General features: G+C 44.3%; 1 protein-coding gene across 1 annotated transcript in view; it reads left to right on the top strand.

Annotated features, from left to right (window-relative positions):
- Positions 1–218: 218 nt before the first annotated feature.
- Positions 219–26,413, top strand: part of NIBAN1 (niban apoptosis regulator 1) — a 51,211-nt gene continuing 25,016 nt past the window's right edge. The window contains exons 1-5 of the mRNA XM_072343200.1: positions 219–366; positions 21,828–21,958; positions 23,344–23,475; positions 23,901–24,015; positions 25,395–25,562. Of these exons, the coding sequence (XP_072199301.1) occupies positions 312–366; positions 21,828–21,958; positions 23,344–23,475; positions 23,901–24,015; positions 25,395–25,562 (601 nt within the window). The 5' untranslated portion in view covers positions 219–311. The remainder of the gene's footprint in view (positions 367–21,827; positions 21,959–23,343; positions 23,476–23,900; positions 24,016–25,394; positions 25,563–26,413) is intronic.

Below are 26,413 nucleotides of genomic sequence, written 5' to 3'. Positions count from 1 at the left end.
AACCGTGAAATCACTGTGAAAACTGCAAGACAGAAGAAAATACCTTAACGAGTCACACACCGCGAACAGCCACAGTGAAAATCTCACCGTGCAAAGAAACCCGTTTGGCAATGGGACTCCACAGCAACCTGTAGCCTCACGGCCGTGGGGCGGCGCCGCTCTCCGGCCCCTGCCCCGGGTCGTCATCGGGACGGCGGCGCCCAGCCTCCAACCGGCGGCGGGGCGGTGCCTGTAGGCTCGGGGCGGGCAGCGGTGCGGCTCCCTGGTAGCGCTCCCCGGCGGCTCCGGGCGCTCCGTGCTCCGCGGCCGGCATGGGTGGCTCAGCCTCCGGACCGCTGGACGACAGCAAGTGCGCCTACATCCGAGGTAGGGTAGCCGGGCTGGCTCGGAGGGTCCCGGCTGCGTTGGGCTTTGCGGTGGGAGAAGCGCTGCGCTGGGGCTTGGGTGGGCGGTTCGGATGGTCCGAGGAGTGAAAACGCCCAAGTTGTTTTAAGTGTTCGCTTGTCACGCTGCTTAAGTCTGCAAGAACAGAGCGGTATTCTCCAAGGTGCATCTTGGGGTGTATTTTTGTTAATTGCAAGAATCCGTTGTGCTCTCCACCTGCCCGCCCGCAGCACGGCAGCAGGTCAGGTGTTTGCAGAGGGGCCATCCAGGTCTCCAGGAGTCACAGCATAAAGAATTCCAAGTGTCAGATGGATGGCTTTGACCCAAAAGCAGCTGGCAGAGGTGCTTGGGTTTGTCTACAAGATCCCTTCAGCGCTGCCCCGCTGAGGGTGGCTCCGGGTCTCCTCGGAACTACGGGGAAGCATCTGTGAATTCCTTTATTACTGACACATCCCCACATCACTGCCAACATTGCACTTAATTCCACAGTGGAATATTTCAGGTGTGTGTGTGAGTGAAGGCAGCCAGGAGTCCCCGAGAAGCCTCAAACTGAATTACTGCCATAAAGAGATTCAAGAGCGTGTTAATTACTTCACAGCAGTGCATGCAGTTCAGATATGTTGCGCTGGGTTGGGGTCACTGTTGGAGGGAGGTGCCCACCCATGTCTAGAGCACACTGAATACAGCTGCGCTTTGCCCAGCCTGACTGTATAGATGCAGATCATCATCAAAACCCTAATGAAATCTGTCTCAAATTTGCTGTCTTACTGGAAGTGAGAGTGCACCGCTCTCCGCTCTGCAAAAGAATTAATGAGGCACTTTGTGCAGAGTCAGCCCTTAAGTTATTACCTCCAGAAGGAAAAGCAATCAGGAGGAGCATCCTATACCGAATCACATCCATTACCACACGGGGCAGCAGCTGGAGCATGCAGGACGCAGTACTTGGTGCTGTCCTGTGTGTAGGTTGGGCCCCCTGCCTGCATAGGGAAGCACACTCAGCTGCTGATTGTGTAGGTGGAACAAGAAGCAAAACTTGGAGCTTTTCTTCCATGTGCAGCAGGACTGCTGCCTGCTTGCGCTCAGTCATTGGATTGCTTGCTGTCGTAATGGTAATTTCAAACAGTGTAAAGCCCCTCTGGGTTACTTAGAAAACTCTCAGTAACAAATGGAAACAAGGGGCTGAAGGCTAAAGAGGTCAGCTGATACAGTCTCTTCATCAATGCGCATACAGATTTAGAGGCTTTGTAATTTCCAGAAGTCTCTTTGCCTACTTGCGGAACATTTAATAGTATTTTCTCTAGTTTTTGGTCTAGGAGTGGATGGAAAGGTGCAAATGAAAGTGAGTTTAAAGAATTGACAGCAATAGTAAAGAGCCTGGCAGTTGGTCATGCGAAAAGGATTTGTTAGAACAATTTTTACTCCCAGTTTGATGAGACGTGGGCTAAATCTGTTATGGGAGGTGTTTGTTGCATGATTTGTCCAATGGTATTCAATGGGTGTTGCGCCCAAGAGGGAGCTGTATCAGCAGGTAGCGGGGCGTTGTGGACTCAGGGTGCAATTATGAAACTTGGGAAAAAGGTGAAAGTGCCATAAAGAAAAAGCTTAGTAGTGTGCCCTGGGGTCTCTGCTTTGAGGCAGGTGCAATCAAGGCAGCCAGTCTGCCCATGGGAGGGAAAATGACAAAGTATAAAGGCTTTATGTTGGGCCAGAGGAGGTTCAGGTTTGATGTGAGGCTGCCAAGGTTGGTGGTGTCACTGTCCATGGAGGTGATGGAAAACTGTGGAGACGTGGCACTGAGAGATGTGGTTTAGCAGGTGTGGTAGTGATGGGATGATGGTTGAACTTGATGATCTTAGTGGTCTTTTGCAACCTTTATGATTCCGAGGGATGAATGACCCCATGGGACAAAATAGCTTCAATTTCTGCAGTCCAAGCAGCATATGGTGATAGACCAAGCTCTGTGCTGTCACCTGTGGGCTGTTGGGAACAAATGTTTTTACATTTGGGGAAGTATAGTGATTTCTAAAACTCACTGCCAGCAGTTTCAACAGGTACATCTTAAAAGGGCGTTCTCCAGAGGATGCTTTTATGAACGGAGCTCACTATACTTGACCATATCAAATCTACCTGTTGCTATAAAAGTCAAGCTGCCCAGAGTACAAGGATTTGTAGTCAGCTGCTTTTGATTTGTTTGTTTGTCTAAAAGCTGCTTTTCTTCTTTCCTCCTTTTTCGTCACTTCTTTTCTTGCTCAGGCAGATGGGCAGCCCTGGCCTAGGGGTGATGAATCCCATGGGTTCCTTATTGCTCAGGGCTATTTTCCTCACAGACCTTCCCACCATCCTTCCTTCCATCTGACAATTAGAGCTGTTATGTAGTGTCTGCAAGGCATTTCTTTCTGGCCATTTGCTTTGCCTATGAGTTTCGGCGTGGTACTAATTAAGATGGGGTTTTCTTTTGTACAAGGATAAAACACTTTTGATGTGTTCCTGCAAGATGCAGCATAGCTCAGAAAAAAAAATAGATGGAATCCTCTTGTTCTGTCAAGTTATAGAGACTGAAGAGGAGCCTCCTGTACCCTACAGTGAAAAGACAAGATAACAAGATCTTCTGCTGGCTTGACAGGAAACCACACGCTCAGATAACCAGCAGCAGGAAGGAGAGAGAACTGCAGTGCCTGATGCAGCTCTGGAAGCAAATCCTTGCCCACAGCCAGCCAGAGTGCATGTAGCCATGGGCAGGGGTGCTGGAAGGTGGGAGAATAACTTGGAATGAATAGTGGAAAAGTTGTTTTTTGTTTTGGACAGGTGCTCAGATGGTATATTTGATTTTCTGCTTTAAGCTGCTGAGTAGGACATTATGGTCTTAATTTGGTTGACAGCTGCAAGTCCAGCAGAGTTTTGTTAAAGTCTGGTTTTATTTACCACCTTTTCTCTCAGCCTGTTACAAATTACATCTCTCTGTGGTTTGGAAATCCTCTCTCCTGTTTCCACAGGTTAGCGTAGCTTCATAGAGTGGGCATAAATGCTGCTTACGTAGAATGAAAGAAAGGAAGGGAAATGGGTGGGAAAGTCATACTGCACTGTGGATATTAGTTTCTGGTCTTCATTGTATGCACCTTGCTAAGTTTATAAGTTCTGGAAGGTTTTAAGAAACAAGGTTTGGAAGGAAAATCAGTTTGATTTTACTTGCTTTCTGAGAAGCTTTACTCCTCTGGGAGGGTGTTGCTGTTGAAGCCAATGACAGACTTTCATCCCCTAGTTTTATAAACTGGAGCCTGTGTTGGGAAGTAGAGCTTGCTTCTCTTTGCTTCCTGCACTCTTTAATTCACAGGGGCAAGGAACTTGATCTTAGCTTTGACTGAATGCAAGGAAAGAGCATCGAGGGGCATGACTCATGGGAAGTGTATTTGCCACACAGCTTGAGCAGCATTTACTGAGCTCGGTAACTTCCCTATTTCAGTGCTGAGACACCAAGGCAGGAGATAACTTTTCTGTTCAGTTTCTACTGCTCGCATAGTCCTATTAATTAATTTTCAGTGCCACTGCCAGCAGGTTCTTCTAAGTCAGCACATGGTACAAATAAGAGAATTTCCCTCATCAGAAAAGGAGCTAAAATGTTGTGCTTGAATTTGATAGTAAAAAGATTGTGATCAGTGCCTGAGGTTTTCACTAAAGCAGAAATCTCAGCTACTCATTTCGTGGCACAGCTCCTGCCTTGGCCAAAGCAAATGGGAAGCCAAGTTTGGTTCCTTCCCCATTTAGCTCTGTTCCACCAAAGTAAACCACAATGCTTGTAGAATTAACCCAGTGCTACATCATGCTTGGTACAGCTGGCTTTGATAACTGGGAAAGAAGAACTTGGTGGGAAAGGTCTTTTTGTGGTACCGCGGGTTAAAGTAAAGCTCAGGATGGAGAGGAAGACTTGTGCTTTTCTACTGCCCATGTAGAAGAAGCTGCGTACAGTGCTGGATTAAGCTCAGGATAACAGTGAGAAGAGTTACATAATAGGAAAGGTGAGAAATGTCATATTGGCTCCAGAACTGTAGTGGGGGGGGGCACACTGTGTGTGTAGAGTTTGTTGCTCTTTTGTACTTGATGCTTTCCAAAACCACAAAGATTTCAGGATTTTGGAGGATTTTAGTTAGTACAGCATGGCCACAAATTAGAAGACAACTCTTTGCCTTTCATAGAAGTTTTATAGATATTCAGAGGAGAACAAGGAAGCTCTTGGATAGTCCTTCAGATGATTAAAAGCTGCTTTGTTGTTGATACCTTTGGGCAGTAAAGCTTAAAAAACATCTAGACTGGGAAGGAAGATATTCATAGTACCACAATCACATATTCTGTGATATTCATAGGCAGTGTGCTCCTGGCTGCTTTTAAAGTACTAGAGCACTTTTCCCAGCTGTTGCCTTAGCATATAATAAGCACACAGTTTTCTTCTCACTTAATGAACAGTATAAAATGGCTTCAGACTTTTGAATGGGCATGCAAGCATTCTAGTTGCTTCTGCACTGAAGGGACAGTGACAAACCATGAGGCTGGCCCTTAAATGGAAGCAAGATTAAAGCTTGCTGAAGTGGTGCAAACATGTATGGAGGAAGGATTAGCATGTCTGGCTTTCCTAAAGCTTTATTGTGTATTATTTCTTATTAGTCTGATGCGCTAAGAAACCTTGGTGATGATTCTATACCGATGCTTATCTTGCAACTTATAACCGAAGATTTTGGTGAATTCACTTCTCCAGGTATTTAATTGACATTTTGATTTTTGAAATCTGGAGCATCTAATCTTTGTGCTTCTGTGATATTAGTTGCTGCTTGAGACTCCATCATTTGCTCCCCGCTTCAAAACATAGTGAAACTCTACTCGGTTGGCCACTGCTACTATTCATTTATTGGATCTTGTTTTGAAAACCAGGTAAACCACCACCATGGGTGTTTTCCTGCTGAGTGCAGCAAGGGCCCATTGTGAATGGAGACACGATGCTGGCAGGTGTTTGCCACTGGTGTGGGTGTGTGGTGATGCTCGGGGATCTCTGAGGGTGCCATGCCAGCCCTTTGCCAAGCAGCTCGGCTGTAACCTTCAGAGGACCAGGATGGCCTCCTTTGCACAAACAAAAGTCACAGTGCTAAAGCAAAATGCACAGAGAAATGAAGACTTGGGACAAGGGTGTGCCAGAATGAGGAGGAATCTCTGCCAGTTCCTGGTGCAGGGTCAGCCCTGCAGAGCTGATGTCTGCAGCACGAGGTGGGGATACTAAGTGCTTTCACAGCCAGCCTTAGGAAGAGCTGGCAGCAACTTCTTTATATTATAAAAACATCTGGGATTTCTCACGGAGCTTTATGTTCCCAATTTGCTGAGCTCTAACGGCTGTGACATGCATGCGTAGTGTTGCTAAACACCCCTGCTTGCTGCTGGGGGTGGCTCATTCACAGAACCATACTGGAGCTGCTTGCTGCTTTGAGCTCTGTGTGCATTGGATTCCAGCTGAAAAACTTGGCCTCCTGCACAGTATCTGGAAAAGTGCTGCTGCCAAAGGGTGTTCCACTGTGCTTTGGAGACACTTGGCATTGTAACTCTGAGTTTTCAAAAATGCCATCACCAGCCTGGCACTCAGCATACAGCTAATGAGGAACGCTCATCTTCAGCACCTCTTATGTTATCCTGTAGTCTAATTCTTAAAGCTTTATGTGACGCTTTGCTTCCTCTGCACCAAGTCACAGCTGCTGTCACTGACCCTGGAGGTGTTCAAGAAACGTTGTGATGACTGAGGGATGTGGTTCAGTGGGAGGCACTGATGGTGGGTGGACAGTTGGACTGGATGACCTTGGAGGGCTTTTCCATCCTTGATGATTCTGTGATTTTCATGCATTTTCTTGAGGTCACAGTAGGGGGAAAACAAGTTTTTGTTACTTCTGGGCAAAAATTTAATGGCAGTGTGTGCATGAATGGAAAAAACAAAAAGCTTAGGAGGATTCTAGAAAGTAATATCGCTGTCTGTAATTTATTCTGCCAGACACTTTCCGCTGTTTTCAATTGCAGATGAGGCTTTGCCAGTCTTTAGTCGGAAGTTTCCATGCAGAGTGTCTGCTTCTGATTGCATATTTGGAAAAAACTGCAGCTAAAATGGATAAGCTGCCTACCTGAAGTATAAATCAAGTATAGCTATTCCCAGCTCTGCACAAACTCAATGAGTTCCACAATGAATGGGACATGTACCATATAGCTCTGGCATTGTTTTCAGATGCAATCAGATTTGTAGATGCAGAGAAGAAAAGCATCTGCACTGCTTCTTGTGCTCTGTTAGTCTTCTCCTAGGAACCAGCAGCAAAAAGGTTGATGTAAAGTGTCTGGAGTTGTGAAGGTTCAGCACAGCTGGAAGGAGGTATCCAGATGCTGTGGTATGTAATGTGTCACCCAGTTGTCAGGTAGTTCAACTTGATGGTGGTTTTAAGCGTTAAGAGCTATGGAGATGTGACACTGAGGGATGTGCTTAGTGGGCATGGTGGGGTGGGGACTCAGGGATCTTAGTGATCTTTCCAACCTTAATGGTTCTGTGATTCTAGTCAAGGAAGCAAGGTGAGACCGCTGTAGTGCAACAGCATGGGCTGTCCACCCTCTGTTGTGTGGGAGTGCATCCGGCAGGGCTGATGGCCCAGGGTGGGCACCCAGGCTGCCGCATCTTGCTGTATGATGAGCAGCCTCTGTGTGAGTAGTATTTTTCATTACTCCTCAGCAGTTTTCTTTAGGAGTCGGACAGCTTTCCCAGGACAGAAGTGGAGATCATTTACCATGTGGGCTGAACATATTTTTCCATGGCACTGCAGCACACAGAGGTGCAGAGACCCTCGTTTGCAGAACACACAATGTGCAAGTCACCAAATAGTGCCAGAGTGCACTGTTGCACTGCCCAACTTGTAATAGAGAAGGCAAGAATTAGAAGACTACCGCATTTCCTACAGTGATAGTGAAAAATTCATTCCAAAACCAAAAGTGAAAGCAGCAAATGTCAGCAAGTCTGGGGAAGGTAAATTCATCTCCCATGCAGATTGGAGATAGCAAATCAGCTGTGTGTGGTGATATAATATTGAAAACAAAACTGGGAACTGATGGAAAAGCCTGTCTGCAGAAGTAGCATAACTGCTGGATTGCCTGTGGGGAGTTTTGTGTGTTTTATGCAATCCAAAAATAAAGCAGTCTTTGGCATTTCGTGGCTCAGATGTGGTGCTAATGTGCACCAGAATGAGTGGTAAGTGCCCTCCTTGTGCAGCTTCCTATACAGTACACAGGAGCCTTGCTAGGCTGGAGCCAGTGTTTGTTCCAGCTTGGTTTGGGATCTTTTGTGGTAAACCTTTCATGCTAAACTGTCACAAATCCTGCAAAGAACCTTGTGTGTGCTGCACAGGAAGATTCAATCCAGAGGAATTCAACACATCGATCCAAGTGTGCTTTCTGTGAAGGATACTCATATGTCTGTCTGGATAACAAACACAATAAATGTTCTGTTTGTTTCAGAAGTAAAAAATGTTCTGTCCAAAGCAGACTGGCAATCTGAGGTAACTTTGTCCATTCACTCAGCTTGTGGCATAAATCAGACATTGCAGTTTGGAAAGAGCTCTGGAGATTCTGGTGAAAGGCCATAGGATAGGCATCGCTCCCAGTTTCTGTGAGCTTCGCTGGCACTTGACCTATATGCAGAAGGTATTTACATCCCGTGCCAAAGTCTCCATTCAGCCATTACAGTATATTTAATAGTAGAAATTGATCTCTAGGAAATTCAACAACTTTTTCAGCCATAGAAGCAAATAATGTGCTAAATAGAAGATGATGCTAATAGCTTCTTCCATCAGCCTCTTCATCAAAACCAGGCTGATGATGCATTATGGAAGGACGTTCGTGTGGGATTTAATGCAGTTTGGTATCCAGAAATCAAGGCATCTTGAAAGCTTGAATCCTAATTTAACTTCACTTCTAGGTGCATAATGCTTGTTAGGAATTGAGGTCATTAGGGTATCTCAAGTCAAAATACCTGTCACTCCCAATCATTTACATTGTTCACACATAATGAATTTTTGTTTAAAAGGCATTTATTTTAGGGAACAAGGTCCTTTTTGATATCACATTAAAAGCTCAAAGTAATGTTTTAAATTGGAAGTGCCTTCAAATAGAGTAGGGAAAGAAATGCAAAGGCATTTCAGATGCCTGAGTTCCTGCTTTGCATTCAGCCTGAGTGCATAAACACTCCCAGCACTTCGGTCTGTTATGTGGGCCACACTGCATTTTTTGGCCAGTGATAGGATTTGGCTCTCATTGCTCTTATTACCCCTGAGCTAAGTATTTCAATTATATGGTGTATATTTTCCTTGTGGAATGGCTGCAGCATGCACGCTTGGTTTCATGGTAGCTGCTGTGCTGCTGGGGGGAATGACCATGGGTATTTCACTAGAGCAGTTCCTATGTAAATTTGATTGTCCTCATTACTGACTTTCCTTAGCAGATATGACAATGAGGAAGAACACATGTAGTTCATGGCTCCCTCCCACTGCCTTGATTCCTTCCTCCAGGATTTGAGTTGGAGATGCTGAAAGCAGGCTCACCCGACAGGCCCTGTTTGCAATGAAACGCACTCTAGGTCTGAACAAAAAGGAGCTTCCGTGTGCAGAGGTTGGGCACTAAGGGCTGGAATGGTTTGTGGTAGTCCCTTGGCAGTTGGAGTAAAGCAGCCAGGTGAGAGCAGTGCTGGGCCTGAAAGAAGGAGCCAGTCCCATGGTGGATGAAGGAGGAAGGCGCCCATCGGAATTGGCCACTGACTTCCCCAGCACCTGCAAAGCTGCTCAGCACATCCTCTACCATCCCATAAACAATACAGGGCCATTACCAACATAGAAATGCACAACACAGTGTGTTGGTAGGAGCGTAAAACACAGTGTGGTAATTCGGAGCAAGTGCTTGTGGTTTGGCAGTTATTAATCTTGCTGCACGGCTTTTCCTTAGTGTGCCTGAAATATGTAGGCTGCAGGAAATGTGGTCAACTGCAAAGCTGCTGCACTCTTTGGGTAAGGCTTGGCATTAGCTAGTGTTAGTTCTGTGAACGTGAGCTGAAATCAGGCGTGCCCCAGAGGGGCACTTCGTATCAGGGTGATCAGCGTGGGCTTTACTCATTATCATCTGCTAAAGAGCCACTTTTCATTAAGACTCAATCCTTCCAATAGCTGAGGGGTCTGCAGACCTGCTGTTGGAGGGTGCGTGCAGTTTTCAGAGGGACCTAACCTATTGTAAACTGACTGCTGGATTGGAAGATGCTGTGCCAAATGCCAGGTTGAGTTTCTGCAGCCGTTAAATGCAGTGGTGTTATCTGAATCACTGCCAGGGTTGTGAGTGTGCGCAGTCTTGGGAGGATGTGAAATCCCTCTGTCAGATGGGGCCCATCTCACTATTCATTACTTGCACTTCTTTTGGATGATGGGAAAGGAGACATCTGTAAAAAGTAATAAGTTCTCTTTCCTTCCAGAATAAGGCTATGAGTTTTCCAGCTGTTGGCTAAGACAGGTTTTCCTGTTGAAATAGCTTTTGTCTGATGTAAGTCTAAAACAATATGGTTATGGTAACTGAAAATATTTCTTTGTCAGTTCTGTCCTCTTAGTTTTAGTTGTGAATTCAAGTATTTCTCTTCATTGTTGCTTCTCATAGTAGCTGTTTGACTTTTAATGCCTCACTCCGGTAAAGTGCATGCTACTGATAAAATGCAGTATTGCTTATGTTCTTTTGCTATAGTGTTTTCTTTACCATATTGCTTGCCTAATTTTCTTTTATCTTCACAATGGATTCTCATGGTCTCATAACATGCTCTGGCTTTCCTTCAGAAGTCCTGTCATCTCAAATAATGCAAAAACCAGCCCATAATGTTGATTCATGTGGTTCTTGGTTGCAACCACAATAATATGGACTGTGTAGTATATTTGTCAGCCGATGCCATTCCATATTCATAAAACATGCCCTGAGATCTCTTTTTAGATCTCTGGAGTTTAAAGATTAGCTTATTAGGCATCTCTCTAATGTGTAATTATTCTGGGCTGAATAATACGTTAGCCAGAAGATATGCAATTTATATTCAGTAGACAAGCAAATAAGAGTGTATGTTTAAAAAATGAGTTTTCCAGAGCAGTTTTGTAAAAAAAAAAAAAAAGATAGTTCTAATGCACTTAAAAGACTTTTATTCAAATAACTTAAGGCAAAAAGACACAACAGAAAACCAAGTGCTGGCTAGTGAAGCAGTTCTACTTATTATCTGAAATGTTTGTTCTTAAATGTACTGTAATTCTGTATTTTCTTCCAATTTTGAGATACAACATTTTTCCAGTTAGTGGAGCCCTAGGAAATGAGGAATGTCTCAGAAAAGGCGTGCTAGGCTATCTGCTCAGTCTTGATTCCAGGGCTGGATTATCTGCTCCAGGTATATATTCCTGTTGCTTTATGCTAGCCATCTTTGAATGAGGCAGGCTTTGGCGCATGCATTTCTTACAAAAGGTTCTTCTGAAATAGGATAAAAGATCAATGCAAAAAATTTGAAACACTGAAACATCATAAGGGTTGTTAAGCACTAGAATAGGCTCCCCAGGGGATTGAACAGAAGGCTGTTAGAGTTAAGGTAGTGGTATGGTGAGGTTGCAGTTGGACTTGATGATCTTTAAGGTCTTTTCCAACCTAAGCAATTCTGTAATTCTATGATCCTGTCATTGGGTGTTTAAACATCTGGCTTGAATCCAGAGGTACTCAGCACACAGGAGATCATTGGCATCCAGCAGTTCCAAAGACACGAGGAATTGCATCACATTGGTGGCATGAAAGTGATTTCCCAACAAATCGTTGTCCTTTTAGTGACAGAGGTACTTCTAAAAGTGAAAGAATCACAGTAAAAGGACTTGATACTGATTCAAAGAGACTCCTAGCCTGTGGTTAGCAGTTGTTAGCTCAAGCTCACATTTTGAGAGAGGGATGTGTCTGCATGCAAAACTGGAAACTCTTGTGCTAGATCTGTGGCCTGAGTTTTGTTGTTCTAACCTCTGAATTTCTGTGATGTGAAAGAAAGTTGTGACTCACTGTAAAACTTTTGGAGCCAAAGGATTCTACGCGACTTGCTCATCTGCTCCATTTAAAGCTGAGACCATATGATACACATTTTTAACTCTTTCTCTCCTAGCGGCCACATTCTTGCAGTGGAAATATGAAGAACTTATGAATCATATTGGTGATTTTTTATGAAAAACTCCAAAATTCCCGGCCTGTTACTCTCATTCATTGTTCCTTTTCACTGTTCTGCTTTTTGATTAACCAAGAGCTGAATCATTTGTATAAATCTGCTGCCTTTATGCAAAACTGACGGTGAAACCATTGGTGAAACACTTGGTCAGCAGTGCTTGAAAGAGTGAATAGGAAAAAAGTGACATCCCAATGTACAAAGTTTTTGTTATAGCATGACTGGTCGGAAGAAATGATTGCACTGGATAGCAGAGAAATGAACACATCTTTTGGAGTAATGACAGCGGGATGGGGAGTTTCCAAAGTATGTAGATTCAGAAATGTTTGGGAGTGTTTTGAAGTCATGCTGGATGCTGTTAAGTAGGAGAACACATCTTAGAAATCAATTGCTTATCCTGCGATACAGTGTCACTGGGATGGTGAATCTCATCAGCCCAAATGAAAATGGAAAATGGATTGATGTGGCTTTCCCTGTATTTGTTTCTCAAGAATCATAAGATCATTAATGCTGGAAAAAACCTCTAAGGTCATCTAGCCCAACTGTCTACCTACCACCAATACTGGCTACTAAATCGTTTTCATTCTATGATGAGGTGACCCGCTTATTGGATGAGGTTAAGGCTGTCAACTTGGTCTACCTAGACTTCAATAAGGCCTTTAACACCATCCCCCGTAACATTCTCGTGGAGAAGCTGGCTGCCCATGGTCTGGATGGGTGCCCACTCTGCTGGGTTAAGCACTGGTTGGATGGCCGGGCCCAGAGAGTTGTGGTCAATGGAGTTGAATCCAGTTGGCAGCTGGTCACGAGCGGCGTCCCCAGTGCTCAGTGCTGGGGCCACTTCTGTTTAACATCTTCATTAATTATCCTGATGAGGGGATTGAGTGCACCCTCAGTAAGTTTGCAGACAGCACCAAGCTGGGAGGGAGTGTTGATCTGCCTGAGGGAAGAAGTGCACTACAGAGGGACCTGGATAGACTGGATTGATTGGCCATGGTTAACGGCATGAGTTTCAATAGGGCCAAGTGTCGGGTCCCACGTTTTTGCCACAACAACCCCAGGCAACCCTACAGGTTTGGGGAGGTGTGGCTGAAAAGCTGCCTGATGGAAAGGGACTTCAGTGTGCTGATGGACAGTAGGCTGAATATGAGCCAGCAGTGTGCCCAGGTGGCCAAGAAGGCCAATGGCATCCTGGCTTGTATCAGGAATGGTGTGGTGAGCAGGACTAGGGAAGTCATCCTGCTCCTGTACTCGGCATTGGTGAGGCCTCACCTCGAGTACTGTGTTCAGTTTTGGGCACCTCAGTGCAAAAATGACATGGAGGTACTGGAGCAGGTTCAGAGAAGGGAAATGAGGCTTGTGAAGGGCTTGAAAAATCAGCCCTGTGAGGAGAGGCTGAGGGAGCTGGGGCTGTTTAGTCTGGGGAAAAGGGGGCTGAGGGGAGACCTGATTGCTCTCTTCCAGTATCTAAAAGTTGCTTACAGTGAGAGTGGGGCAAGTCTCTTCTCACTGGTGGCAGGTGACAGGACGAGGGGAAATGGCCTCAAGTTGCACCAAGGTAAGTTTAGATTGGATGTTAGGAAACACTTTTTACAGAAAGGGTAGTTAAACACTGGAATGGGCTCCCCAGGGAGGTGGTTGAGTCACCATCCCTGGATGTGTTTAAGAGCCATTTGGATGTGGTGCTCAGAGCATGATTTAGCAGAGGGTTGTTAGAGTTAGGGTACTATGGTTAGTACTAGGTTATGGATTTGATGATCTTTGAAGTCTTTTCCAACCTGAGTAATTCTATGATTCTATGATTGCCATAGATAAGAAACCAGGCCATTTTCACATTCCTGTCTTGTGATCTCACCTGAAGATGCTGAACGTGTAGATACTTGTGTTGCCACAGGCTGTAGTGACATGCAGACGAGTGCTTTTGGTTTAGCTGTTCATGGAGGTCGTGCTGAACCCCAACGGGTGCAGGCTTATTGTGAGTTCGCAGGAGAGCTCTCACCTTCCAAACCACTTCCAAATAAATCCTTGGGAATGAATTTCCTCTGTTTAATAATAACTTGCCCAGCTGTTTTTCCAAGCCTGGAAGCTCATGTACAAACACAGTGCTGGAAGAAGGTGGTTTTGATTTGTTTTTTTCCTTTCAAGACGTGTTGTGTTGTCACAAGCCCTTCTGAATGGAGGAGATAAATGGAAAGGAAATGAGGCAGTTAAAAAAAAAAAAAAAAAGGAAGGAGCATTGAAATTATGAGGAGGATGAACTAAGCAGCCTAGGAGACTCACACACATGTTCATTGAGAGATACAATAGCTGACTGTTACTTCTTCCTGGGAAACCTTCTCAGAAGTCGTACAAACAGCAGCACTCAGCACATTGTCTGCTCAGGGATGCTTTCATGAACACTGAAGAAACTGAAACGTGTCCGGGTGGGAGAAAAACGATGTATAACACTTGGCAGACTGTCAAATGGCTGGACTTTAACCTCTCTGAGCTTTCTTCCACCCTGTAGACGTGGGAGTTTAGTGAAGTCAGAGGAAAGAAGACAACTTGGAGACTACACCTGGGGGGTGCCTGCCTGCCATCGCCTTCCCATTGCGGCAGGCAGCCCTGTGTCCAGCTGGGAGCTGCAGGCAGATGCTCAGTGGGGCTCTGGCGTTTCTCTGAGCTGGGACTAAAAATAGGACTCTGAGAAAGAAAATAAATACTTCTCAGCAGTTTGCTGGGACAAAGAGTAATTAGACCTCAAAACCCAGAGTGGCTGCAAGATAAAGGTGCTGCTTTATATTTGTCCTCTGTTATTTTTACATCAAATTCTTCCCAAACATGGTTCTTTCCCCCTTTTTGTTTTATTGTTGAATTCCCCTGCTTTGGAAACACTGGGCTCTTGATTATGGTCTTGCTCCATTTTGTGTGGGAGCAGAAAGGGAAAAGGAGGCCACCAGCAGGTCTTACTGCATTCAGAAGGCTCAGACAACCGGAAGGCCATCTCTTGTATTCTGTTTGCCGTTCTCTGTTTTCTTTTCCCATCTTTTTGTCTTGTTTTGTCAGCTTCTGCCAATGGATTGTCCCTTGATTGTTTAGCAGGGGCTGCTGGAGCAGCTGTATTGGCTTTGTGAAGGAAAGGAAGGGAAAGCTTCCTTTGCTCCAATGCAGCTGATTCTTTTCCCTTTGCACCCAGTTCAGGGGTGGACCTAATCAAGCTGAGCCTGGGGCAGCACAGCTGTGCCATGAGTAAGGCGTGAGGAAAGAAAAACAGAAGTACTCCTTCACACAATGCATTTTGAAGTACTAAGAGGTTCTTTCCTGGTCTCCTGTGTTCAGCTGAGCATCAGCACACCTTCCCCTCCTGTAAACCAGGCCGTGGTATTTCTAAACTAACATGGACTGTAAGGCCTGCTGGGAGGCCTTTCTGCATTGCAGAGCTGCAATTTCCGTCTTCTCCCATCTGTAACACTCACAGGAAGGACTGTTGCAGATGTGGTTTGGTGAGCAGCTCCGTGCAATGGTTACACACTTTTGTATTAGACTGCCAGCACTGACTGCTGCTCTCTTACAGCGGTGGGAAGGACTCTTTTGTGCAGTATTAAAGATGCAGTAAATTTTTGCTGGAGGATATTGTCTTCCTCAGGGAAGCAGAGAAGGGTTGTTTGTAAAGGGGGGGACTATCAGCAAGGAGAACTGGTATGGTTTCCCTTAGCTGAGGCACAGATTCATCAGGTGCTGGGAAATGTCTCTTGGAAATGCCATGATTGAGAAGCATTTATTTGTCTGCTGATTCACTTCCTGACTGAAAACCATTGATCCACGCTGGTCACTGTTCTGCAGTATTGGGTGTGCATATGGATATATGATATGATGAAAATATCCTTTGCAGTTTGTCTTTTGGGATCCTGAAGCTTCACCTCATGCTGCAGTGCTGTGTAACCATGTTTTGTCTTGTAGGCTGTGCCAGCCATTCCTGCAGTTGCATCTCCACTGCCATCGCTATCAACGGTGTCATATATATTTTCAGTTTGTCCTTTTTCCTTAACTTAGAAGAGCTGTACATTGGTTCTTGGTTTCCACAAGAGGTTGTCTTTTTGTCTGTGACAGCCTGTGTTGTCAGTGGGGATGACCACTTCTGTCTCTGTTGCCGGGTGAGATACACATCTGTTATGGTTAGCCTCTCAGGCTAATGAAGTTTCTGGCATGACTGTCCGTGTGGTTTTGACTCAGAGTAACTTCCTGTCAAGCTCTACCAGAGATCCGATTCTAAAAACACCTGTTTACTGAGAAAGACAAAAGATAGCAAGAGGAGGATGCTTGAGAGGCTGCAGCGGAAGGACTCATGCTAGCTCCCGAGCTAGAGGTGGGAACACTGGGCTATGGTAGTGCAGAAGCCATCCAAAAATAAATGGCTTTGCTTTGAGGCCAGTGTTTAATTTAGGTCAGAGATGAATCCAGAAATGTTTTTTTACTTATTTTTTTTTGCACATAGAGTAAGCTGAGACATTGTCCTTCACAGTTCATGACATTTGCTCGTTTTCAGCATACGTGGAAGTAAAAGCGAATAAAACATCTTGCAATTAAGTGAGGAGAATAGCAAAGAGGGGGTAACTATTGTTACTTAATTACTATTGAAGAAATATTTAGTAATTTGAGACTGATTTCTGCTGTCTGTACCTTCACCACAAGCATCTTTATCGTTGCTTTATCTGGGCAGTGAAGTAACTGACTGCAATGTCTGTCACCTGCAGGGAGGGAAAGGGACCGCATCATCCTGATTTAAAGGGTGAAGCAGCACCGGGTTGTGTTTTCAGGAAGTTGTTTAAATGTCATGGTACTCATACCAGAATGTTTCCTAGGGACATGTAATGCACTGCTGAGGTCTGGACTGGAGAAAGCTGCTCAAGACATGATTAATGTCCTCTTAAGGGTTAAGCCTGTGGCTCATACAGGTTATAAAATACCTTAGACAAAAAAAAAACAGCACAGAAAAAGGGCTTTGAAACCACCGACCTTCACCAGATTAGCTTAGAACAAAACATATTTGAGGTTCTTGTAGCCCCCAGGAGCTAGTTTAGGTTCATTTGGTTTGTTAAGCACCCTGCTGGTGCTTCGAAAGAAGCCTATAAATACAGAACCCTCAGACCTCATTCGTGTTGAATATGACCACGTGTTGTTTTTTTTTTAGGTGGAGCTTTGCTGCTTCTAACCCCACTCCCAGCAAAGGGTAGATTTCAACAGCCTCAGTGATAAGCTCCTCTGACGCAGCATTAATCAAACCTTGGCTCGTGTCTGGCTTGTTTCTGCTGGATTACCCACAGGCCTTGGCCTTTATGTAACTCATAATTATTATGTTTTTCTTAAATCTGACAGAAGTGCAAAGGCACTTTGTGAAGTGTTACTTCTGCTCAAAAGAGTGACTTGGTGCTAGGGTGCTCCTGGCTCAACACAGCTCTTGCAGGTCAGGAATCCCAGAGGAGCCAATATCCCTTGTCCCGTGTGTCTCACCACAATAGCCTCTTGCTTTACTACTGCAGATTGATGCTAAAATCAACTTTCCCGGGCACTTCTATCTTACAGCAGCTGCCCTCATAGGAAATACAGTTGTAACATGCAACGGAGGGCCTCATGTGCTTCTTGATGCAGATGTGACATGGAAACAACATGATGGTAATGAAAATAACCTCTGGAGAGTTTCAGGTTTTAGTAGACACCTGTGACTGCTTGGAAGATGGGCTGGTAGTATAATGGTGGTTTTAGATGTAGCTCAAAGGTGTGATAATCCTGTCTGTGAATTTCCTGAGGATAACTCTCTTCATCTTGGTCTGTGAGGAAGGAATGGAGCGTGTCTGTAGGAAGGAGCCTCTGAGTGGTACCCAAGAGGTGATATGTGTGTAAGCGGTGTTACTGCTCTGTAATTTGCTCTGCATTTTTTAATAATTAGATGGTATTTAGGAAGAGAAAAATTGCAGTTCAATCACAGGCTACTCATGCCATTAGCTGAACAAAAGGTTTTTGTAGAGCCCACTAGGGCTGAGTTGCTCAGCCCTGTCTCTGAAGTATGAGATACTCACGAAGTTGCATGACCCTTACAGGTGTATAAGCCTTTTGAAATCAATGTGCAACTCAGTAGAAAATCCTGCTTTGCATTACAGAGCACTCAGTTAAAAGCCAAGTTGACTTGCATGTCCATCTTCCTATAGAAAACATGGGCTAAGAACACAAGTTGTTAAGGACAAGATGATGATCTGATGTATTATTACATCCTATGACTTTAGTTTCGGATGGCTAAGTGGAATGTTACCTTTGCAGTTCAGCATCTGCATTCCAGATGGGTAATTTGGGGAGAGGTGTGGACACAGTGTTGTGAGTTTTAATGAGAGTAGTCTTCATCAATATAAAGCAAGGCTGAGAGTAAATAATGGCATTTTATCGGGTGCAAACAGCACATTTAGCATGTCTGCACTGGGGAGATGTGTGGCTCCACTGGGCAGCTTCTTGGTCTGGCTGTACAAGTGCAAGCAGCAGAGTGGTGGTTCATGCAAAGCAGAACCCAGGATTTGTGTCTGCCACCTCATTTCTTCATAACAGGTATGAAGGTATCATAAACAATCGCAATACTGCTTCTGCAAATAAAGACCAAACCAAGCCATGCTTTCAGTAGCAAGAAATATTTTGTGTTGCCTCCCCTTACCTGCGGGAGGAAGTATGGGAGCATTTGTTTGTTGCAGTTTCTTGGTGTTGCCATGAGTGCTACACAAGAAGGACCATAGAAAGAAGGGGATCGCTGGTAATGCCCACTGCACTACTACATGGCCCTGAGTGCTGGGAGGTGATAGGCGCTCTTAGATGATTTGCTCATCACTTCCATGAGTTTTCTGTTTCCCAGAGGTGTTTAATAGGTGATGGTGAACATGGTATTGCAGGGCCACAAAAGCAGAGGTTGTTTCTCCCACTTTACAAGCATCCAGTACATTTCAGAGCTGCCAAGACTGAAATCCAGCTTTGCCAAGTGACGGGGCTCAAGTAAAGCATTACAAACTTTAGACATTATCTCAGTCGAAGGTTGCGTTTATCTTGGATCTGAGATGGAATTATCCCATGAGGTGAAGTCTGAAGTTATTTTAACTAATTTCACTGCTGGCTTGAAGGACTAGAGGATTGTATGTTTTCTTTTTAATTATTATTTGCATATGTATATATATGTATGTTTAGCAGCAATTGTAAAGCTTTCTTCTGAGATTTTTGAGTATTATTAAGATATGCAGCAGGCAGAATGTACAGCCCAGGTTGCACTCCAGGCTGGTGAGCATGGGTACATCCCATCCATCTTTTGATATTTCCGGCCTTAAGAAGAAATACAAGGCTTAAGAAGAAACACAAGGATAATGTCCCCATTCACAGCCCCATCCAAAATAGTTTGTTCCCACTCTGTATCAGCACTTCACACTTGCTTGATTGATGTGCTGGCATTCACCACGTAGGTACAGTGCTTATTGTTTCTCTTAGGTTTTATTTTGCCTAGGATTTGCTTTGATACAGCAAATAAGCTGAGGTTTTTTGCAGTTTGTGTCCCTGGGGACACTAAGTATATATTCCAGGGGGCTTCAGTGTTTTTGAGAGCCCTGTTTACACGCTGCTGAGTGTGAGTGACTGTGCTGTGAGGAGGAGAGGTGCGGGCAAATCCTCCCCTCTGCCCCTTCTTGACTATAAGTGGCTCAGGTGTGGTGAGCAGCTCCTGTAGGCCCATGGAGAGGGTCTTGTTTCCAGCAGGGCAGCTGGCAGGTGCTTCTTGTGGCTTAGTGCAATGCTATTCATTTTGCCCTTAAAGCACATGTTGTAATTTGGGCTAAACTTTCGGGATCAGGTACATGTAGGGTTCTGTAAAACAGGAGATGCAGCATGAAGCATTAGGAAAGCTTATTCTGTATTGCAGGTCCTCAGCAAAGGGCAAGCATCTCCATGTGCAGACCCTTGGACAAAAATCCTTCTACCTCCATCACTGCTCTTTTTCCCAGTTATAATTTCTGTTGCACGCAGGCTGCTGCTGGAGATAGTCATATTTCATGCAGCCCTTCTGCTACCTCATTTACACAGGCTGGAGCTGCGCCATTTCCAGATCAACCAAGAGGGAGAGCTGGCTTTGCTTCATGTAAACAGCTCTGACTGAGAGAGCCATACTAAATTTGGAAAAGAATTAGGGGAACTCATTTTTGAACTGCCCTGGAGTATTCTGTCTCGAGTTACCCCACGTTATCTTTTCATGGGAAGAGTTTCTATTATTCATTGCTGTTCCCATCATGTTTATTTTCTGATAGCATATTTTTATCTTCTGCAAACCAAAACCCTTAAGAGATCCATCAACAATCAAGCCCCAAGGCTCTGCTGCTCCCCCCCACTCACAGCTCTTGCTGCTCCCAGTGCTGCAGCCTCAGGTCCTCCTGCAGTTCATGTGGCATTCACAGCCCTATCAAAAAAAACCTTTCCTTTTCATTGCTAAATTAACTCCAAGGCTGGAACAGCATGAAACGTTTGCTCTTTGATTTGTTATTTATATACCGATGATATTCTGCATGGAAGAGTTGTGTTAAGGCCACACATTTTACTATATGTATTGTGAATGACATAGTTCCTTTCTTTTGGGCAATGATATTTGAAGCTGGTCTAAGAAATGCTTATGCTGAAGAATCACCCTTCTGAGTCAGTTTAGCCATTGTGGAAAGACTTTGCCAAAACTACAGATATTTCCTTTGATTGTTGGCTGTTATTATAGCACCAGAACTTTGTCCCATTTCCTCCATGGGTTTTTACTGCAGGATGCAGGCATTAGCCACTTGCAGAGGCAAGTGAGGTCCAGCATTCCCAACCCTCAGTGGCAGATGAAGAGAATGCTACAAGGCAGGGGAATTAAATCCCTGTGGTGGTAAGCAAGGCCAGCCCTGCCAGCGATCTGAGTTGGAAACTCCACTGGGGCTGGAGTCAGCAGCATCCTTCTGCTAGCTGGGTCAGTCCAATTCCAGAAGAAAACTATAAGCCGTAAAGAAGGTTTTGGGGAAGCTTTGTCCTCATTTGGAGAAGCTGGTGCCTCTGCCTGGAGCAAGCTAGTCAACAGGCAGGGATTCTGTGCTTTGGGTCCTGCTTTATCCTGTAATCAGTAGAAATCTGATCTCTTGAAACTGGAGGATTGGAGTCCAGGCTGGTGTCTGGGTCTGTCCCACAGGTCAGTCTGTGGGATGCAACAGGGGTAGTGTGTAGCTTCGGGCTGATGTGAAGGCAGCAAACCTGCAGATGCTGGAGGATGAGGCTCCAGCCCATCTCTGAGCTGCTTTGCTGACGTACCTGGAATGCACTGTGCTGTCAGTGCGGTCATCAAGCTGAGAGATGCTGCTGTCTGACTTACCAGGGGACTTTTATTTTTAAGTGAATAGCAACATTTCTGCTCTTCCAGAAATCTCAGTCATAGGCCAAGTTCTGATTTTTGTGGTGCTGCACACCCTTTGTTTGCATATGAACACACAGCTTTAACTTCTTGCTTTGCTTTCCTGTTTGTAAAACATTATTATTTCTTTGCTCTTTAATTACTTGTAAATTGCTGTAAGATTCCCAGAAATGAGACCCTCAATGTGTTTATTGCTGTTACTGCTACTGATGAGATCTCCATCATAGTAAGACAATACAAGACGAGGGTTTCACACAGTGTGGCTAAGTGTCTGTTTACAGTAAAACAAAGAAGGGACTTCTGTGCCCAAGCCTAGAAAACATCAATAGCAAGAGTTTTGAGTCAGATTTAAAATCTGATTATGTGGTAAAATTGGCTAGCGTGTCTAAACGCTGTCCAGTATGTAAACACTACCCACTAGCACTTGTGATTATGTTTCTCCATTAAGCTTTATCAGCTTGCAGGCATCCACTGCTCCATGGCAGTATGTCTGTGGGAGAGGCAGAGAATGTCTTTTTTAAAGGTAATGTACTTGGGTTATGTTTTGCCCAATTCTGTTGCTTCTGGAATGAGAAAAATTTGTACTTGTGTTATCATAGCAGCTGAATGCATCCATGAGGGCTCCCTGACCTGCTAGGCAACAAGTGGCCATGGGTGCAATTGGGCAATATTATGAGTTGGTGGTAAAACCTTCTTTGGTTCTGTGTTACAGCTTCTGAGCTAGTGTACGTGAAGTATAATTGATCTTTATTTCTCCTTCAGGAAAAACAGAGGCTATCATCAAAAACTTCGGCCCACACTACAAACACCAGTACGCTGTGGCTTTCTGCAAGCATGTGCAGGATGAACTGGAGCAGCACCGCAATTCCCAGTCCCAGTTCCTGAAAACCAGGGTAAGAAGACACGTAAGCCTGGCCCCAGCCTGAAGCTGCCTACAGCTTTGCTCTCCATCATGAAATAATTAATGTTAAAACTATTTAAACAAGCCATTTAGTAGTTGAAATACATGAAAAACATGAAGTGGAAGTATATCAGCTACCAGCTGGAGTTGGTTTTCTTGTTTATCCTGGTGTTGGATGCCCTTAAGTAAAGTTAATAGGCAATACAGGTACTCAGAGCTTCTAAAAATCAAGCCCAAAATACTTATAAAGTTACTTAGATGTTTTCATATATAAAACCACAGTGCTTTAATATAATGAAAATTATTTGGGGATGGACTTTTTATAAAGGCATATCCATTACAGGATGAGGGGAAATAACTTCAACTGGTAGAGGGTACATTTAGACTAGATATTAGGAAGAAATTCTTTACTGTGAGGATGGTGAGACCTGGAACAAGTTGCTCAGTTGAGGCTGTGGATGCCCCTCCCTGGAAGCGCTCAAGGCCAGGTTGGATGGGGCTATGAGCCCTCTGGTGGGAGGTGTCTCAGCGGGCAGGGGGTTAGAACTAGATGATCTTAAAGGTCCCTTCTAACCCAAGCCAAGTGATGGTTCTATGAAAATACAAGTCTAATTTTTTTTGGCTGCGTTTAAAATCATGGATTTCTGATGCTCTTGAAATGTACAGAGGAAAGCAATGTAGCTGGGAGTAGAAGGTGGTGTAATAGAAAAGCAACATCTTTCCAAAAAAATGTATGCCATTTATAAGATCATGTCTGCAAAAGTGTTACAAAGAAGTGTTGAAACCGACTATTTCATAACAAAACCTGCCCAACAAAATATTTTTCTTACATAGTGGAAAGTAAGAGATAATGTCATCTTATATTCAGCATATCAACTGAAAGATCACAGAATCACAGATTCCATAAGGGTTGGAAGGGGCCTCTGGAGATTATCAAGTCCAACACCCCTGATAATGGAAGCTCCTTACAGTAGGCTGCACAGGAAAAGATCCAGATGGGTTTTGAATAACTCCTGGAATGAGACTCCACCAACTCTCTTGGCAGCCTGTTCCAGTCACCTTCATGGTAAAGAAGTTCTTTCTCATGTGCTTGTATGGAACTTCCTGTGTTCCAGGTTGTGCCCATTTCCCCTTCTGAATGTCTCTGCCTTGGAAATTCGGAAGTGGTGTTAAAAGGCAGAGCTTCTCTGCTGCCTCTTCAGCACAAGCTGCAAGAATCTGGTTACTTCTGTTGGATCCGTCCAATTCAAACAGACATGTTTTGCTCCCAGTTGTGTTTGTAGGCTCAAAAAGCCTCATAGCAATCTTACAGAAATGTATAAATAAAGTTTCAAAATGATCCGGAATCATTTCAAATCTAGAAAATTTTCTTTGTAGCCCAAGTCAGAAGCTGGGACCGTCTTGTATGAAACAGAGTTGTTGCATTTTGCCGAGGATGTGAAGAAGTGGAAGGACAGATACGTTGTTATCAAAAATGACTACACTGTGGATTGCTTTGAGACCAAAGAGGTAAATGTTTCCTCCTGTTGTGTTCTTCAGCGCTCCCCAAGAGACCGAGATCTGAGGAATTTGTTGCTCTAAGTGCCTTTCTTAAAGCAATAGATGAAATATCCCAGGAAGGCTGCTCCAGCCTTGCAGCCTTGGCTGGAAACTTCACAGGGATACCAGAGGGTCTGCTGAAGTACCTTTTATTGGCTCCTCTCTTCTGTCCCTGACTCTTCACTGGGGCTGATGAGCTTTGAATGATCTTTTCTATGTACCATTTTTACTTCACTAAATGTTTGAGACTTGACATGTCCAGTGAATATATCTGAAATTCAGCCTGACAAAAACCTTTTCATTTAAGGAATGTGTGCATTAGCTTTGTAAATAACATAGTTTATGCTTTCCCTCTCCTTAAATCTCAGTTTTTACTCCCTGTCATGATTTTCCAGGCCTACCAGAAAGGACTCAGCCCTAAACATCATATTGTTCCTGCGGGAGGCAAAGTACTGACTTTAGAAGAAGATTACAATTTGCTGTCTGATAAACATTTTCCAGATCCTGTTGGTAAGCCTTGGTAAAAGTTAAAGTGCCAAACCTCAGGCTCTTTTCCTTACAGAAACCACATCTGGGCAGACTTTGAGGCTAGGCTTTAAGCTTACAGAAGATGCAAGCAGCGTGTTTTCAAAGTCAAAACTTAATCCCAGAGTAGACATACATGAAAGATGCCATGAACTAAAACGTCCAGAGAAATGCTGGCTCTGTATTTTTCCAGTATCCCTACACAAACCCTTTGGAAGCTGTGCAGAAATGGGGCAGGAACTACACCGCTATTGTTTCCAGCTTTGTTAATATGCCTGGTTTATTTGTTTCCATTTTTAGATACCAGCTGCCTGTGTTGATTCACAGCTGATAGTGTATCCCACAGAGACGACAGGAAGGTTACTGTTTCTGGGTTTGTTGTTTCTGCAACAGAAGTTGCAGGGTTGCCCCCTCCCGAGTCCCTGAAGACAAGGAAAGTTCAGGGCTTAAGGAGCTTAATCTCTATGTGGTGTAGAGTCAAGTTTGAAAAAGGATAAGGAGAAATGAGAAAATAGCTTTTTTTTTTTTTTTTTTTTTTTTTTTTTCTTTTTGGATGGCTTTTTTGTGTGTTTTTCTGAAGTCCTGTCTCATATTACTTAAAAGTTATGACTTCTGGGAAGCGTCCCTGATTTCCCCTTTCTCAAGACAGTACTGCTGGTGTAGGATGGTCAGAGTCTGGCATGGAGCAGCGTTGCTTGGAGGTATCCTCTGTGTCATCTCAGCTCCAGAGGAATTGGGGATGAGCAACATGGTGCAGCCCAGGGCCACTTCTGGCTTCCCATGGCTCTCCCTCTGCAAGGATTGGCTCAGTTGCTCTTTTGCAACCTTTCTGCCCTTTTGTGCGATGCAGAAGAGAAGACTCACCAAGATGAACCTCTTTTGTGTTTGGATGCACAGCACTGAGAAGAGATTGATGTTATAGAGCATCCCTTGTACACAGTGATTCAGGTCAGGGTGCAGCCACAGATCATCATCATAGAACCCTCAGTGTCAGAAGGGACCTTTACTTTGTGAGTTTTTTAATTCACCACTAGGGCTTGAACTGACAGTCCCTAAGGTTGCGTTGCAGTTCTGTATGAAAACCTTGGGCAAAGGGAAAGTACTGCTATTCCTTCACAATTTAATACAGTTTGTTTCCATGTGGAAGACCCTTTACGGTCTCTGTGTGGAAGAGACCAGAGTTGTCCAGGAACTCACTCATTTGCCATGGAAATGAGTTACAACCCAGTAAAATATTTATATTATATTGCCAAAAGTATGTGATTTATGTCTGCCTTGAATGCAGAACAAGGGGCCACAGAAGGGAAGAAAATCCAACCCCCCAAAATTCAGCACATTTTAAGTTGAAATGTGTTCTGTTCTAGGGTTGTGTGGGAAGGAGACTGCTCAAGCCTTTGTTCAGCTACCAAGGGAGTTCCCAGTGTACCTCTGGCAGCCATTTGCCCGACACAGCTACTATTGCTTCCAGGAGCCAGAAGCCCAGAAGCAGTTCAGTGCGGTGCTGAGTGACTGCGTGAGACACTCAAACTATGGTGAGTGCAAAAAGGAATTCTTCCTGCACCTTTTCTACCCTGGGAGAGATTTAAATAGCTGTTGTAGTAAAAAAGAAAACAAAAAGGAAAAAAACTTTGTGAAAATGACGTATGAAAGACGTTCAGTTTTCAGTGCCTCAAGGAATGCGTTAACATACCCTTTTTCTAGCTATGCCAGGGGCTGAGTTAGGTTGGGTTTGAGCTGCACTGTAGGAAGCTCAAACAGAAGACATGGGAGTTGCTTTGAAAGTGACATTCAGTTCGTGCAAAACCAGTATCTTGGTGCAAAGTCATAAGACATGCCTTCTAAACACAGTATGTTAAATTCTCACCTGTGTTTGCAAGCTTGACAAGTGTAGCACTGATCTCCTGGACCCTGTCTGTAAAATGACGTGAGAATGTCGTCTCACAGTGCGTTCTGTGATGGCTTTTACATACATCATCAGTGATCAAAAATGTTCTGGCTTTGCTGGGTGCTGAGATTGCAGTTCAAGCCCTCAGCCATGGCAAAGCCTTGTAAGAGGGACCTGAGTTGTGTGTAAGGCATGGTGTACATTGTTTGCACAAAGATAAGTTCTAAATCTCACTTTCTGATTACATTGGGCTAGAAGCTTTCTATGCATTGTCTGAAGCAAAACAACTTGTGACTTGCTAGGATTATAGGAGTAACATTGTTTCTGTTCAACTGGAAGAGCATTTGTGAGTTGGAACCTTCAAAAAAAGAAATACTTTTCTGTTTTTCAGATCATTGGTTTAATGTGATTACTCTCTTTTTTTGTTGAGCTGACCTATTGGTGTCCAGGCTCTTGTATTCCTGTAGTATTGGTTTCAAGTCCCATCTGGTTTCCTAT

The sequence above is a fragment of the Excalfactoria chinensis genome, chromosome 8, assembly GCF_039878825.1.
Source record: "Excalfactoria chinensis isolate bCotChi1 chromosome 8, bCotChi1.hap2, whole genome shotgun sequence".
Taxonomy (NCBI): Eukaryota; Metazoa; Chordata; class Aves; order Galliformes; family Phasianidae; genus Excalfactoria; species Excalfactoria chinensis.
Note: the sequence above shows the minus strand (reverse complement) of the source record. Positions and strands in the feature narration are given on the sequence as shown.